Genomic DNA, 15,771 nt, shown 5'->3' with positions numbered 1-15,771 from the left:
ATTCCAGCGAAGTTGATGGTGGGGTTGCCCCTTCCAAAGTCTAATTATACAGCTACTACCAGAGATCAGCTCTCATCTGAATCCAGGGACGGAGAAATAATAGTCCCCATTCTTAAGGTGACCAACTTTTTTACAATGAGAAGGAGGACACAAATAAATTGAAGAAAAAAAAAGTGAGTCTAATGCATGCATGTGTGCCGTGTCGTGTTTCGGTAAGAAGTAAACAAAGCCACTTGGGCGCGGCGCACTCTTGCGCGCAGCGCACTCTCTCAAAACAATTCTCCTGTGCGGAGCGCATGCGTCTCATAATCGCGTCTCGCCGCACTGTACTGAGCCTTGACGAATCGTCATGTCAAATACAAATACGTCACATCACATGCAACGGATCGGATCGGCATTGATTGAATATGGAGATTTACAGATTAGTCTTCAATCTGGGAAGACTGTCGATAGTCTTCAAATATCGAAAAGGAGGACATTTAGGAGGACACTTTTCGAGAGAGGACAGAACTTACAAAAGGAGGACGGTCCTCCCTAAAGGAGGACGGTTGGTCACCTTACCATTCTGAAGTCGCTCCTGGGTCTTTCTCCCAGCAGAACAGAAGCTGAGCTTGGGGAGCTGAGCGTCTGGGTTGAAGAGTTGAGATCCGCACGACAGGCTGAGCTCCCGTCCCTTGCCCCAGCTCCCTGCCCACCTAGCAGTTTGAAAGCATGCACATGCGAGTAGATGAATAGGTACCACTTTGGTGGGAAAGTTACAGCATTCCGTGCGTCTTTGGCATATAGCCTTGCTGGCCACATGACCACGGAAATTGTTTTCAGACAATGCTGGCTTCATTGGCCAAGAAACGGAGATGAGTACCGTGCCCTGCCTAGAATCAGACACGACTGACAGAGAAATCTTTATCTTTATCTAGCGATTCACCTTTCTAACCAGGTATCCCTGCACATCAGCTCTGCTTGCATTCAATAATCTCTTTATGTGTCTTCTTAAATCAGGAGTCTTCAAACTTGGCAACTTTAAGACTGGTGGACTTCAATTCCCAGAATTCCTCAGCCAGCCAGGGCTGGCTGAGGAATTCTGGGAGTTGAACTCCACCAGTCTTAAAGTTGCAAAGTTGCCAAGTTTGAAGATCCCCTAACTTAAATCATCATCCTTGCATAAAACTGTTCCTCTATGCCTCCTTTCTCAGTAAATTAACAATAAAGTGCCTTTATTGTTATTAACAATAAAGTGCCTTTAAATTAACAGTAAAGTGTCTTCCAAGATCTTGGAAAGCAGAAACCGTGCAAGAAATCAGCATGGGTGAAGACAGACTTTGGCCCTTCATCTTGAAGGCCTGGGTCCACTGGGAGTTGGATCAGATGGTCAACCTTGACCGTATGGTTTTAGGTGAAAAGTTCATCTAAAGTTCATCCTCAAGAAGGGGGGAAATGGCTAAATGCCAGAAAACATGGTAGGTGGGCCAGTCAAAATTTTCCTGTACAAGCAGTGAATAGCCACCATAGAATTTACTGGCTAAGACAGGTAATCATGTCTGTTAAGCAGTGATTTTATGAGACAAGCCTATTGCATAGGCCGTGCAGTCTTGCTCTGTTTAATCTGTAAAATCCTATTCAAGGGCAGAACTGTTGAGGCTTGTTCCCGGGCTCCAGAGTTGAGTATACTCAAATGTAGCTCCTTTGTGAGGTAACCAATTGTCCACTTGCAGATTAGAGGGTAAGCTACGTTTTAAAGTTGACTTATTTTCTTCTTATTTAGAAGTGACTAAATGGAGGTAGTGACAGGTTTTATTTTCCTGGGCTCCAAGATCATGGCAGATGGGGACTGCAGCCAAGAAATTAAAAGACGCTTGCTCCTGGGGAGGAAAGCTACGGCAAATCTAGACAGCACACTAAAAAGCAGAGACGTCACCCTGCCAACAAAAGTGTGTATAGTCAAGGCCATGGTTTTCCCAGTTGCAATGTATGGCTGTGAAAGCCAGACCATAAGAAAGGCTGAGTGCCAAAGAATGGAGGCCTTTCGACTCGGGTGCTGGAGAAGACTCCTGCGAGTCCTCTGGACTGCAAGGTGATCCAACCGGTCAGTCCTAGAGGAGATCAACCCTGACTGCTCTTTAGAAGACCAGATCCTGAAGTTGAAACTCAAGTACTTTGGCCACCTAATGAGAAGGAAGGACTCGCTGGAGAAGAGCCTAATGCTGGGAAAGATGGAGGGCAATAGAAGAAGGAGACAACAGAGAATGAGGTGGCTGGGTGGAGTCACTGAAGCAGGAGGCGTGAGCTTAAATGGACTCCAGAAGATGGTAGAGGACAGGAAGGCCTGGAGGAATGTTGTCCATGGGGTCACGATGGGTCAGACACGACTTCGCAACTAACAACAACAAAAGTCTGAGAATTGTCCAAACTGGGGTGGGGATCTTTTTCAGCATCACAATGCATTCTAAACCCTCCCTGTTCTTTGAAAACATTCTACGCAATTAACAATTTTTTTTTTCCAATTCCACACTACTTATTTAGAAGGTTTCTTTTTACAACCACTAAGAAGGCCTTCATCTCTTTAATTTCCATTTATGCCTCAGACTTCTTTTTCCTGGCAACTGTCAAGACAGAACAACTAAATCTCTCTTGGAAACTTCACACCAGACACTTGTCATTCCTGGATAATCACTGCTAGAGAGATGCACACTTGTGACTATATTCACGAGATACTGTAGATTTTAACCAATTACTGCAAGTGGCCCATTTTCTGAATTTGCACACAACGCCTAACCAAAGGCCAAATGTGGGCTAACACTAACCAAGTCTAGCACATTCTGTGGATATTTAGATTGTTACCCGACCTGGATAAGTTTATCATGTGGATACAGCCACCTGCATAGGGAGAGTTCCTTAACCAGGTCACTTAAAGACCCAGCACCTGCACTTAAGCTATTTACAAAACACAGTTAGGTCTAGACGTGGCTATCTTTTTTGTGGCACAATATGTTATGCAACAATTAGACCTGTGTTTCAATTCTCACTCAGTGAAGTCTGAAATGGTATAGGGCAGGGGTAGGCAACCTTGGCTCTTTTATGACTGGTGGACTTCAACTATCAGAATTCCTCAGCTAGCCATGCTGAAGGGAAAGGAAGAGGCTTCCATGCTGAGACATGCTGGCTCAGGAATTCTGGGAGTTGAAGTCCACAAGTCATAAAAGAGCCAAGGTTGCCTACGTCTGGGCTAGGCCTAGGCCGCTTTATGACTCATGGACTTCAACTCCCAGAATTCCTGAGCCAGCCATGCTGAGGGGAAAGGGAAAGGGAGCCATGCTGGCTCAGGAATTCTGGGAGTTGAAGTCCACGAGTCATAAAAGAGCCAAGGTTGCCTACCCCTGGTATAGGGTCTCCTGCCTGAGCAGTGGGTTGGACTAGAAGACCTCCAAGATCCCTGTTATTCTGTTAAGTGAGCAATCCAAGGAATGAGTTAATCCAGTAAATGTGCTCCATGAATCTGACCAATGAAACTTCTTCCTATCCTTTGGTAATTCCCTAGCTGGACCTCAAACTGTCCCTTGGTTAACCTTGGTTCCCATTGTAAAAGGGAAGGGATTGTTGTAAATATTATGGGGATCAGACAGCAGAGGTTCGATCAAGATATTGTTTTATCTCCCCTTTATCTTGCTGGAGAAAACCAGACAGACATCTTTAAATGTAATTAAGATATCTAAGGCATTTGATCCGCATCTGGTAAGCTTTTCAGAGCAGTTTACTGTAACACACACTCAGAGGAGAAACGCGTAAGCCATGAAAGGTATCTTAAAGCACGCAGCTAAAATAAACAAGGTTAACTTGATAGGCTGAATTTCTTTCCAAAACAAACTCTCTCCTGTCCTCTCTCAAAGTTGGCCTCCCTGCACACATTGGGTGCCACTTACCTACGTATTGGCCTTTACCTTCTCGGAACGGAGGGCCGAGCGGCCCTTTTACCACCGGTTGCATGTACTTCATCTGCGCATAGCCTCCTCCGGGGCCACCGCCGGCTATTGCAGCGATTCGGATCCCTACCAGCAGCCACAGAGCCGCCTCATGGAACATGGTGCTTTGCTGAGAGTCCCCCTGTAACCAAAGAGAGGAGGTCAAAGTTACTTGAGGGAACCTCCAAAGGATTCTTGAAGGCTCATGAGCCAGAATAGAAGTGAGGAGAGGTGTGTGGGGAGAGGGAAGCTGTTTCTAGAGCCACGCTTGGCTTTGGTACCCCGTCTTGGTCTCTCCTCAGCTGTCTGACACATCTGAGCATTGTCAACCCAGTTCTTCTCCCGTCCAATCATAGGTCACAACTTCGAAATCACCACACCCATTCCGAAGTAAAAGATGAATCCTCCAGGCAGGTAATAGTTTGAGTTTGGGGATTTTTGAGAGCATGCCACGAATGTTGTACCAAAACGACTGCCATGAGAAGCTTTATGGATTCACAAAATGGGTGCTTTAGGGCAGGGGTCCCCAACCTTGGCCCCTTTAGGACTTGTGGACTTCAACTCCCAGAATTCCTCAGCCAGCCATGGAGTTGAAGTCCACAAGTGCTAAAGTGGCTAAGGTTGGGGACCTCTTCTTTAGGGAAAGCCATGAATACCCAATCTCCCCAAAAACATGAATTATCTCGACTATCTCAATTTCCTCTTTGCTTTCTGGACAGGTTGACACACTTTCAAAATAAGGGCCGGGCTACAGTAACTTAAACTTGCTATCAAGGGGCTGAAGCTTTACAGAAGGAGATCCAGGTTCAAAATGAGAATAAATTTCTTGATTACATGAGCGATTAAGCAGTGGAAGAACTAGTGAAAGAGCCCGAGTAGAGGATTGGATGAGGAACATCAAAGGTCCCTTCTACCCCTATGACGTTATGATTTTCTAAAAACATTTATGGGATCCATCCACCCATCCCATCCCCCAGAAGAACAAAATAAAAAACATATACACTAAAAAGAACCATTTCAACTTATAAACTTATTGAGGACCCAATAAAACTTATGCTCATCCACCAACTATCACATGCCAGATCCATCAACCTCCTTGCCTCGGTGCCGGAGGGGGAGCCAGATCTTCACTGTTTTCCTGAAGGCCAACAGGATCAGGCCATCCATATCTCTTGGGGGGGAAGCTATTCCACAAGGCTGGCACCATGACAGAGAAGGTAGACCTCCAAGCATGCTTACTTTGCTAGATCTGGTAGGATAGGCAGAAGCCATTGGGGGTAGGCAATCCCACAAATAACCCAATCCCATTCCATGTAGGGTATTAAGGATCACAAACAGCACCTTCAATTGCACTTGGAAACCTGCTGGGGGTCTCAGGCAGTAGCAAAATCCTGCTGTGTTCTGAGCCAGCTGCAGCTTTCAAATGCTCTTCAGTGGCAGCCCCATGTAAATCCCATTACAGTAATCCAAGCAAGAGGGACATGACCACTGAAATAAAGACTAGGATAGAGAAAACCTGAACAGCATTCTTCAAAACGAAAAAGGTCTTCTGCAGTCACGACATAAGCCTAAGACTGAAAAATCAGGCTTGTCAGATGCTATATTTTTCCTATCCTGCTCTATGGAGTAGAGAGTCGGTCTCTGACAGAAGACCACCTGAAGAGACTAGAAGCATTTGAAATGTGGATTTACAGGCGGCTGTTAGAAGCTGGGTTGACAAGATCAGAAATGAGGAGGTGATAAGCCGCCCGGGAAAGCCAAGGGAAATCATCAAAACAATTAAAAAACAAAAATGTAATGCGACACCCAGAAAAATACGGCATACTCCATTTAATCCTCCAGAGAAAGATGGAAGGCAAACGAGGTCCAGGCAGAAGAAGAACATTGTGGCTTCAAAATCTAAGGGACTGGTTTGGACAAAACTCAGCAGCACTTTTTCGTGCGGCTACTGATAAAAATAGGATCGCCAACATGATCGCCAACGTCCGATAACGGATAGGGCACAAGAAGAAGAAGAAGTAGCAAGAGGTGACTAAGGCATGAGCGGCCATGAGCCCTTATGGAGCTCATAAGCATTTGTGCAAATGCTGAAAGCACATGCAAATACCCAACGTCCCAAATCTTCTCCTGCCTCAAATTTCAATACGGAAGAGAGCTTCTCTAATCCAAAAAAGAAAAAAGAAAAAGATCAATAAGGCTTAGAAAAAAACCTCTGAGGATTCTGGGAACTCTTATGTTGCTTTGCTCATTTCATACCAATAGTCAGATCATTCCCATCAACAGGGCAAACAAGGGAGTAGATTCAAAATGGGGGCATCTGCCCTCTCCTGCCCACCAACCCCTCTTTTTATGCATCTTCTGAAGATTCAAGGACTCACCCACCTCTTGCCTTCCTCTGCAGAAGGCACTTGACGGATGAATAGAAGCTCATAATTTCAGCACATTTCTCTCCCTCCCTCCCTCCCTTCCAGTTGCAATGGACCATAACTCCCATTATATCTCAATCAACATATCCCTGGTGCACCCAGTTGGACGATTATAGGAACAGGAGCCAAGAACATCTGGGGAGCACCTGTCTGGGCAAGGCTGCGAGCAGTTGGGATACATCCTGAGTGCACGGCAAAACTCTGGGAGATGGGGCACAAAAGGAAACTTGTAAAAGCAGCTTTGAATCAGGGGGTCCTTGATGCCCTCTCAGCTTGATGTTTTCCTGCAGACAATTCATTACTCAAACTAAGTAACATCATCAGATAATGAAATGTCTGCAAGAAAACAACCAAGCTCAGAGAGCACCAAGGGCCCCTCATTTCAACTCTGAGCTACAAATAATAATAAATAGAAAGACTGTGGCAAAAGCAAGCAAGGGTAGTATCAATAGTCATAGGCGTCTTCGGTGCAATCCCAAACAACTGGAGCACCACTTGAACACCATTGGCATTGACAAATTCGCCATTAGTCAATTGCAAAAGGCGGCCTTACTAGGAACTGCTTCTATCCTGCGACGATATCTGTAATACCATCAAACATCCACATCTGCCTATCCCAGGTCCTTGGGAAGGACTCGATAGGTAGACAAAATGCCAGATCCAGTCTGAACATCTGGCTGACTGTGCGATGATCATCAATAATAATAATAATAATGTTGGAAGAGACCTTGAAGGTCATCTAGTCCAATCCCCTATACCATTTCGGACAAATGGCTGTTCAGTCTCTTCTTAAAAACTTCCAGTGTTGGAGCATTCACTGCTTTTGGAGGCAGGTTGTTCCACTGGTTAATTGTTCCAACTGTCAGGAAGTTTCTCCTTAGTTCCAGGTTGCTTTTCTCCTTGATTAGTTTCCATCCGTTGCTTCTTGTCCTGCCTTCAGGTGCTTTGGAGAATAGCTTGACTCCCTCTTCTTTGGGGCAGCCCCTGAGATACTGGAAGATTGCTATCCTGTCTCCCCTCGTCCTTCTCTTCATTAAACTAGACAGACCCAATTCCAGCAGCCGTTCCTTATATGTTTTAGCCTCCAGTCCCCTGATCATCTTTGTTGCTCTTCTCTGTACTCTTTCTCTTTCTATTTCTATTTCTATTCTCCTTTATTGGTAACTTCGAATCAGGACACTTGTTTTAAATGAGGCTTTAGCACGGACACTTTGAAAAGCCACGTCTCCAAAACAGGTCTCCAGAGCAGGTGTCCACCTTGATCGGAGAATTAAAGTAATCAAGGAAAGCGAAGCGGTGCTGAAGAAAGGATGCCATCGTCTCTCTGACTCTTTTCTCAGCTTCGGAAGGTTTCCTTAAGATCTGGCTCGCGAAAACCTCTCCCCTTCCAAAACTCAGAGCTCACTCTGAAAACGTTTGGAAGGGTGTGAAAAAAGTCCCCCACTGCGTTTGGCGGCTTAAAAAATGAATATGTCAGAGGCACAATTCTCCGGCTTGGAGCCCTGCCAGAGGCAGTAACTCTTCGATGTGGTGCTTCTTGAAATGTCAGTGGAAGTTTGTTTGGTCAAGGGCTTATGAGGAATCTGGATGGTTTATGATGCTTCACAAGACGAGCTAAAGGGCCCACTTGTGGAAAATTAAAAGGCTTTCCATAAACACCGGTTTCCCCCTCAAACAACATTTTCCAAAGCGGAGTTTCAAGCAAGGGCCTGCGTGAAGCAAAGGAGAGATTATTTTCTGACAGGTTTAATGACACAGAACACCCAAAAGTGCTGTGGACTAATTGAACCGCAATCGCCATTAATGAAAATTAAAGAAAACCCGAATGACCAAAGACACACACACCCACACACACACACACACACACAATATTTTATTAAGTTTTTTCAGGGTAGGGAGGGACAACGATCATTATGGGTAGTGGGATTCAGGGTAGGGTTCAGAGAGGTCTTAGGATGGAAATGGATACAACAATGGGGTTGTCCCTAATAACATTTCACGCTTTAGCAAGCAAACTAGCGTCCGGATACCAGTATTCATTAGGGCTAATATAACAATCAGTAACTGTGATCAAGAAGAATAACAGAAGCTATAAAACAGATCAATTGATCAAAAGAAAAAAATCAAATCATCGTAATAAATTTCAAGTTCGTTATCTCATTTTGCTAACCATTGAGTTAGAAAACCAAAAAGTTTTACTCATGTTTTATAACAGACTTGAGTCTTCTTTCTCTTTAATCTCTAACGTCAATCTATCCATTTCTGCACATTCTAAAATTTTCCTAATTATAATCTCGTCAGATGGTATACCTTCATTTTTCCAGTATTGGGCAATTGGGTATTCTCTCAGCTGTCAATATATGTAATATTACATACTCGTTCTAGCAGTGAAGTGGGGAGAGAATACAAGAGAGATACAAGGCAGGAAAGACGTTCAAGAACACAAAAGGAAAGATCAGCTTGAGTCGGGGGGGGGGGTGGGGTGGGGGCTGCAGTGGACAAATACTTTACAAAGGGTTTGGCAGGTCCTTAAATGGATGTAAGTAATAGTGCCGTTTCTTGTCCTGAGCTGATAAGATTTCCAATGCATTCGGTTAAATCTTTTTTTTTAAATATTTTTATTTTTTTATTCAGAACTAAGTTAAAAGACAAAATACAAAACTCAATACAAATCCAAGAAGACACAAAAGAAAAAACACAAAACAGAACATTAAAAAAGGGTGCATCAAAACAACAACAACAACACGTTATACACATATTCTCCCCTCTAGTTGAATACTGATGAATACGTTACTACAATTAGTTCCCATCCCTTGCGAAACAGGCCTTCTCAAAATTTTTAAACTATTTATTAGCAGCTTGTTGACCTGTCTTCTATATGTTATATTAGTAACAAAATAGTTAGCAGGAAAAACAATTACTTGTATAGTAAAACAGAACAAAATTAAAGTTTCTAATCTCTCTGTTAACAAGTTGTTATTATAGAATTAGATGGAAACTAATCAAGGAGAGAAGCAACCTAGAACTAAGGAGACAGTTAGAACAATTAACCAGTGGAACAACCTGCCTCCAGAAGCGGTGAATGCTCCAACACTGGAAGTTTTTAAGAAGAGACTGGACAGCCATTTGTCTGAAATGGTATAGGGTTTCCTGCCTGAGCAGGGGGTTGGACTAGATGACCTCCAAGGTCCCTTCCAACTTTATTATTCTTATTCTTCTTATTATTATTAATTATTATTATTATTATCCAGCTGGCTTTCTGCCCTAAGGCAGGACTAGAACAACAGAAGTGTTATTTATAGGCTATAACAACAGAAATGTTCTCTTATAGGGCAGTGGGACTCCAGACGTGGCCATTTTAAGATTTGTGGACTTCAACTCCCAGAATTCCCCAGCCAGGATGCTTTATAGTTTGCCTGCCAATCCTGAACATGCTGAAATTGTCACGGAAACTGCATGGCAACCACAGGGTTTTTCTGGGTCTCCCTCTTGGGGCTGCTGGCTTTTGCCTCGTAGGCCACTTCCTTCCCATCTGCGGAAATGGGGGACTCAGCCAAATACATTGATGCCAAGGCAACCTGGCAAATCGTGAGATGGGAATCTGGCAACCGACTCGGTCTTTGGGACGCCAAGCCTTAGCTCTGTGGAAGTTTATAAAAGGAAGAGATGGAGAGACGAGATCCGTCTTGAACTCTGGCAGTCTTCTGACGTATCCTGGTCCCCAATAAATCCTCTCCAATTGACTCCAAATAAATAACCCTTGACTTTCATTGGCTAACTTCCTGAGTAGCTTGGACCTTGAACAAGGGCTTTAACCATGTGTTCTCTCTCTTCGCGTGTGTGGGTGGGTGGGTGGGTGCGCGTGCACGGGGAGGGTGTGTGGCATCAACCTACTCCAATTTAGGGAAGCAAAGGAGGGCAGCTGCAGCTGCCAACAGCAAAACAAACTCTAGTTTGGTCCTGGAGATAGATAAGCAAGGATAAAGTAGAGAATAAGAACTCTCACTTCTTCAAGCATCATGGTAGACCCAGATCCCAGGACCTCATTTCGTTTGTAGCTTTCTTTGGTTCAGTCACTTCCTGGGCTACAGTCTTCAACGCAGGGGTGTCTGGAGAGGATGCAACACACCAGTGCAGACAATGCTAGAATCACATCGTCAAAGCCATCATTTGGATTTGTTTTTTTAAAAAAATATTATTTTTATAGAATAAAGGGCAAATTGGAATGAATGAATGAATGAATGAATGAAGGAAGGAAGGAAGGAAGGAAGGAAGGAAGGAAGGAAGGAAGGAAATGTGAACGAGAGAATCAAACGGGAAGGAAGCAAATTGAAAGACAGCTAACGATGGGAACAGCTAACGATGGAATTCTGGGAGCTGAAGTCCATAAGTCTTCAAGTTGTCAAGGTTGCAGACCCCTGCTCTATATAAACAGGCAACGGTCGTAAGTGTGAAAAACAATCCTAAGTCACTTCTTTTCAGTGCTGTTGTAACTTCAAACAGTCACTAAATGAATTGTTGTAAGTCAAGGACTATCTGGATGCTCATTATTTAAATCTGGTTCCCCTTCTCCAATTTTTCCTTTCTGTTCGTAATAGTGTGTTCTCAAGCTTTTTAAAAAGTATATTTGAGAAATTATACCCCATTCTCTATATCACAACTACTGCCACTTATGCAGTTAAGCAACTAACGAATGTTGCAAACAAAAGTAGCCATGGTTCATATGTTTATCAATAACTTTGTAGTCATTGGCAGCTGTCTCATAAAATGCTTCACTTTGCTTCTGAACTGATTCCTTTTCTTGATATGCATTTAGTTGCTACAAGTGACCGCCAAGGACAGAACTTTCTGCAACGAAGCGGTTTAATCCTCTTTTTTAAAAAAATCAGGTAAGTTCATAGTCCTTATGATCTCTTGTAGCAGTGACTCCATAAGTTGACTCATTCAGGTGCTGATTCTGAGGATTCCCTCCCTAATAGAAATTAGCCAATGATTTCCTTTTGCTGTTAGTTGCAAAGTTGTGTCCGACCCATCGTGACCCCATGGACAACATTCCTCCAGGCCTTCCTGTCCTCTACCATCTTCTGGAGTCCATTGAAGCTCACGCCTCCTGCTTCAGTGACTCCATCCAGCCACCTCATTCTCTGTTGTCTCCTTCTTCTATTGCCCTCCATCTTTCCCAGCATTAGGCTCTTCTCCAGGGAGTCCTTCCTTCTCATTAGGTGGCCAAAGTACTTGAGTTTCAACTTCAGGATCTGGCCTTCTAAAGAGCAGTCGGGGTTGATCTCTTCCAGGCCTTCCTGTCCTCTACCATTTTCTGGAGTCCATTGAAGCTCACGTCTCCTGCTTCAGTGACTCCATCCAGCCACCTCCTTCTCTGTCGTTCCCTTCTTCTCTTGCCCTCAATCAGCTGCCTGGTAGGAATGCAATACACAAACAAACGAGCATCCAACTAGTATCCTATTTCCTGAACTAACGTACATTTGGTAGCAAAATAAGCAAACAAATAAATCTCCCCATTGCCCTTTACAGAAAAAGAAAGAAAACAAATCTGTTGGCACCTGCCCATTCCCATGTTACGTTTGGGTTGGGTATGCTGAATTTTCAATTGACAAAATAAATCTGAGTTGTGGCCATGAGGAAAGGCTCCTTGGGTGCAACACTGGCTTCCCTTTGGCATTGAAAATTCTCTTGCAAAGCACATTGGCCTTTTAGCTGATATCTCTAGTGGTATGGCTGTCTGCTGTAGCAGCTAGGATGCCACTGGACAAGGCACCAGGAACAGGGACTGAAATTCAGAGCTAGGAGAGAAGACACCACTTCCTACTGGTGGGAAAGGGTGTCGGAAACCAAGTCCGCTCTGCAGAGCTTCGAGATCAACTATTATTATTATTAGCATATGGCGTTGTTGCAGTAGCTAGAAGACTACAATGCTATTATAGAGTAGTAGTTTGGCTTGCCAAAGTACCAGGCCTGATAGAGGACAAGCTTGCGTGCTTCCAACACCTTGGAAGCATGCAAGCTTGTCCTATATCAGGGCTTCACACCAGAGAGAAACACCAGTGGCTCTTCCTGCAGCATCACCCTCTCTTTCTGGAGCTGCCTGGCAAATGGGCACTGCAACTGGGAAGGTTCAGAGTCATCAGAAATCTGACTGCCTGCACAAAGCACCAGCTCGTCTCCCCACCGAAGTGGTACCTATCTATCTACTTGCATCAAACATGCTTTCGAATGGTTAGGTCAGGGATCTTCAAACTTGGCAACTTTAAGACTTGTAAACTTCAACTCCCAGTCTTAAAGTTGCCAAGTTTGAAGACCCCTGGGTTAGGTGGACAGAAGCTGAGGTGGGTGACAGGAGCTCAACTGCCACACAGAGCTAGGACTTGAACTGCCAGAACTGAGATCATCTCCAGCATCATTAAGCAACTGTACCTCTTTGAAATAAAAACAAAACAAAAAAACCCAATCCCTTTGGTAGGATTTGACCTGAGCCTGAACTGGCCTAAAGAACCACACAAAAGTACCCCTCTGTTTCTCAACCTTGGCAACTTTAGTGTAAGTGGACATCAACAGCCAGAACTGGGAGTTGGCTGGAGAATTCTGGACTTGAAGTCCACGTATCTGAAAGATGCCAAGGTTGAGAAACACTATCTTAGGGCATTTTGTCCCAGGAAGACTAAATGGGGAATGTTTTCCAGGGACACCCCCAATACTCCAAATTATACATTAAGACAGCCATGTCCATATCTCTCCTAATGGCTAAAAGTAAAAAAAAGAAGAACTAAAGTCTCTATTTAATATCCATATGCTTGTCACCAAGAGAGGAGAAATTATGCTTTCAAGCAAAGAAGCCAACAGCCTTTTGCGTTTTACCTTTCTTTTGCCAAACCCAGTCAACTGGTGCTGACAAAAAAATGCTCTTCTGAGAATGAATTCCTGCAGTTATTCCAAACAGGGCTAACAATTTAATGATGTTATCCTCCTTAATGATGGAGGGAAGAGGAAGGAGAAATAGAGAAGAGTTATAAGCAGACAATGACCAGATCTGAAGCTCCCATAAAATTCCCTGAATTAAAAAGGGCTATTCTACAAAAGACTTAGATGACCAGAAAGACTGGGCAGGCATGTGATTAAAGCTCCATCCATTCCTATTAATCTTGCAGGACTTCAGGAAAGAACAGCTGGATGAAGTATTTTACTTTCTCTATTGTCCTCCACACAACTTGACATAATACATACATACATACATACATACATACATACATACATACATACACACACACACACACACACACACACACACACAAACACACAAACACACACACACACACATATCAGATAATGTTAACAGGTTGTTAACAAAAGCTCAGCAATTAATAAAAAAAGCCTTTTATCTTACATCCCAGAGCTCTTTATTTTTACCTGATTGACTTTAAATGTCCATACCTGGGATTCTAATATTCAAAATTATTAAAGACACATTATATTTTATCGTGCTTCGAGGAGCAAATTGCTCCTCGAAGCATGAAGTTGAAAACACCAGCCTGAAGATGACGAATGGGACTTCGTCGAAATGTCGCCAAGACACTTCCAATTTGATGCGGGAGAAAACCCGAATAACCAAAGACCTACACACACACACACACACACACACACACACACACACACACACACACACACACATATATATGCACATCACCAGGACAAAACCAGAAATTGACTTTATATACAACTTCCATGTCAATCTATTTCCAATGTGTTTAATTAATTACCCTTACATATTTACTTCCCAGGGAATTAACAATTTCTTCCTGCATTCTGGAAGATTTCTGGAAATAAGATTTGTGGTAGCTCTGAGAGCTACTTCCAACACCCTTGGCGACCACACAAGTTTGGGGTCCTAGCCTGCAGATGCCCAACTTCTCCTTTGATCAAGGGTCAACTCAGCTCAGATGACATTTCCCTAGCAAGCACAACTCTCAATAGCCATGCAATAAAGATTTATGAGGCCAAGGTTTTGCATTTCTTCAAATATAGTTTATTCTGCACACTGAATTCGCCTGCTCTGCTCATAACAGCAAGTCTCTTTCCCTTGCTTCTAGCCTCAGGCATACAGGATATTTACACAACTCAAGCTCCGTCGAATTATAATTCTCCTGATGGTTCTCAATGAAGAAGGAAATTGAAGAAAATTCCACGATCACTTCAGATTCCCCCACCTCGTCGAAGAACACTTTGGAAAAGAAAGTGCGGTTTTTATTTTTGCCTTCCTCTTTATCAAGACACAAAGAAACACAACTTCCTAAACTATCCTGAGACTTGTTTTTTTTTTTAACTCACCTGCCTGTCTTTGGAATGCGTTTCTTCAAGTTCAGTGTGTCTTCCACTTTTCTTTCCGAAACTCCTGAACTCAGCCTAAACACTCTCATTGTACTTTGCCAAAGTGTGACGTACACACCCACTTACATATTCCCTCTAAACATCCATGAGCTCCATCCCAAGACAAGGGGTCAATTTATTCCTTTCATGAGGATTTTTTTATAAGCAAATGAGGGTAGCATTAACCACACACTTCACCTTTCTTGTTTGGCCATATGAACTGTGTCAAATTCACGATTTTTCATCTCATTCTGAAACGAGTTTTCTTCACGTGCTTCGCATGTCGAGCCAGCAAGAACCATTCATCGGACTACAGTGAGGAACAGCAGTTGGAAAGCTATGAATGAAATGTCTAATCTCTGAATACTCGATTTTCTTGCCAGTACACAAAAACTAGTTGTAAACTTTTTAATCCCAGTCAAAGAGCTGTATACAGAAATGCAGAAAAGCCAAAACAGGATACGAGCCACAGAAAGAAGTCACTATTTTCAATCATGGTTTTTTTCATTAAAGGAGGGAGCAAGCTTCCAGTCCTCATGGGTGCAGAAAGATCCTTCAATGATTGTGGCAACAGCTGGTAGAATAGATGTTGTTGTTAACTGCGAAGTCGTGTCCGACCCATCGCGACCCCATGGACAACGTTCCTCCACGTCTTCCTGTCCTCTACCATCTTCTGGAGTCCATTTAAATTCACACCTATTGCTTCAGTGACTCCATCCAGCCATCTCATCCTCTGTCATCCCCTTCTTCTATTGCCCTCAATCTTTCCCAGCATCAGGCTCTTCTCCAGTGAATCCTTCCTTCTCATTAGGTGGCCAAAGTACTTGAGTTTTATGGATTACTGCCGTCGTGGCGAAGGGGTTTGCGTAACTCAATGAAGCTATAAGCTATGCCGTGCAGGGCCACCCAAGACGGACAGGTTATAGCAGAGAGTTCTGACAAAATGTGATCCACTGGAGAAGGAAATGGCAAATCACTCCAGTATCTTTGCCATGAAAACCCCATGGACA

General features: G+C 43.6%; 1 protein-coding gene across 7 annotated transcripts in view; it reads right to left on the bottom strand.

The window, feature by feature from the left end:
* Positions 1–15,771, bottom strand: part of COL8A2 (collagen type VIII alpha 2 chain) — a 157,430-nt gene that overhangs the window by 15,310 nt on the left and 126,349 nt on the right. For 6 of the 7 annotated variants that reach the window (XM_039353335.1, XM_039353337.1, XM_039353340.1 and 3 more), the window contains one exon: positions 3,918–4,098. In XM_039353335.1, the coding sequence (XP_039209269.1) occupies positions 3,918–4,077 (160 nt within the window). In that variant the 5' untranslated portion in view covers positions 4,078–4,098. The remainder of the gene's footprint in view (positions 1–3,917; positions 4,099–15,771) is intronic. The other variant, XM_039353342.1, reaches the window with a different exon arrangement.

This window comes from Crotalus tigris, unplaced genomic scaffold, assembly GCF_016545835.1.
Source record: "Crotalus tigris isolate CLP2741 ecotype Arizona unplaced genomic scaffold, ASM1654583v1 scf7180000018517.1768243, whole genome shotgun sequence".
NCBI classification, from domain to species: Eukaryota; Metazoa; Chordata; class Lepidosauria; order Squamata; family Viperidae; genus Crotalus; species Crotalus tigris.
Note: the sequence above shows the minus strand (reverse complement) of the source record. Positions and strands in the feature narration are given on the sequence as shown.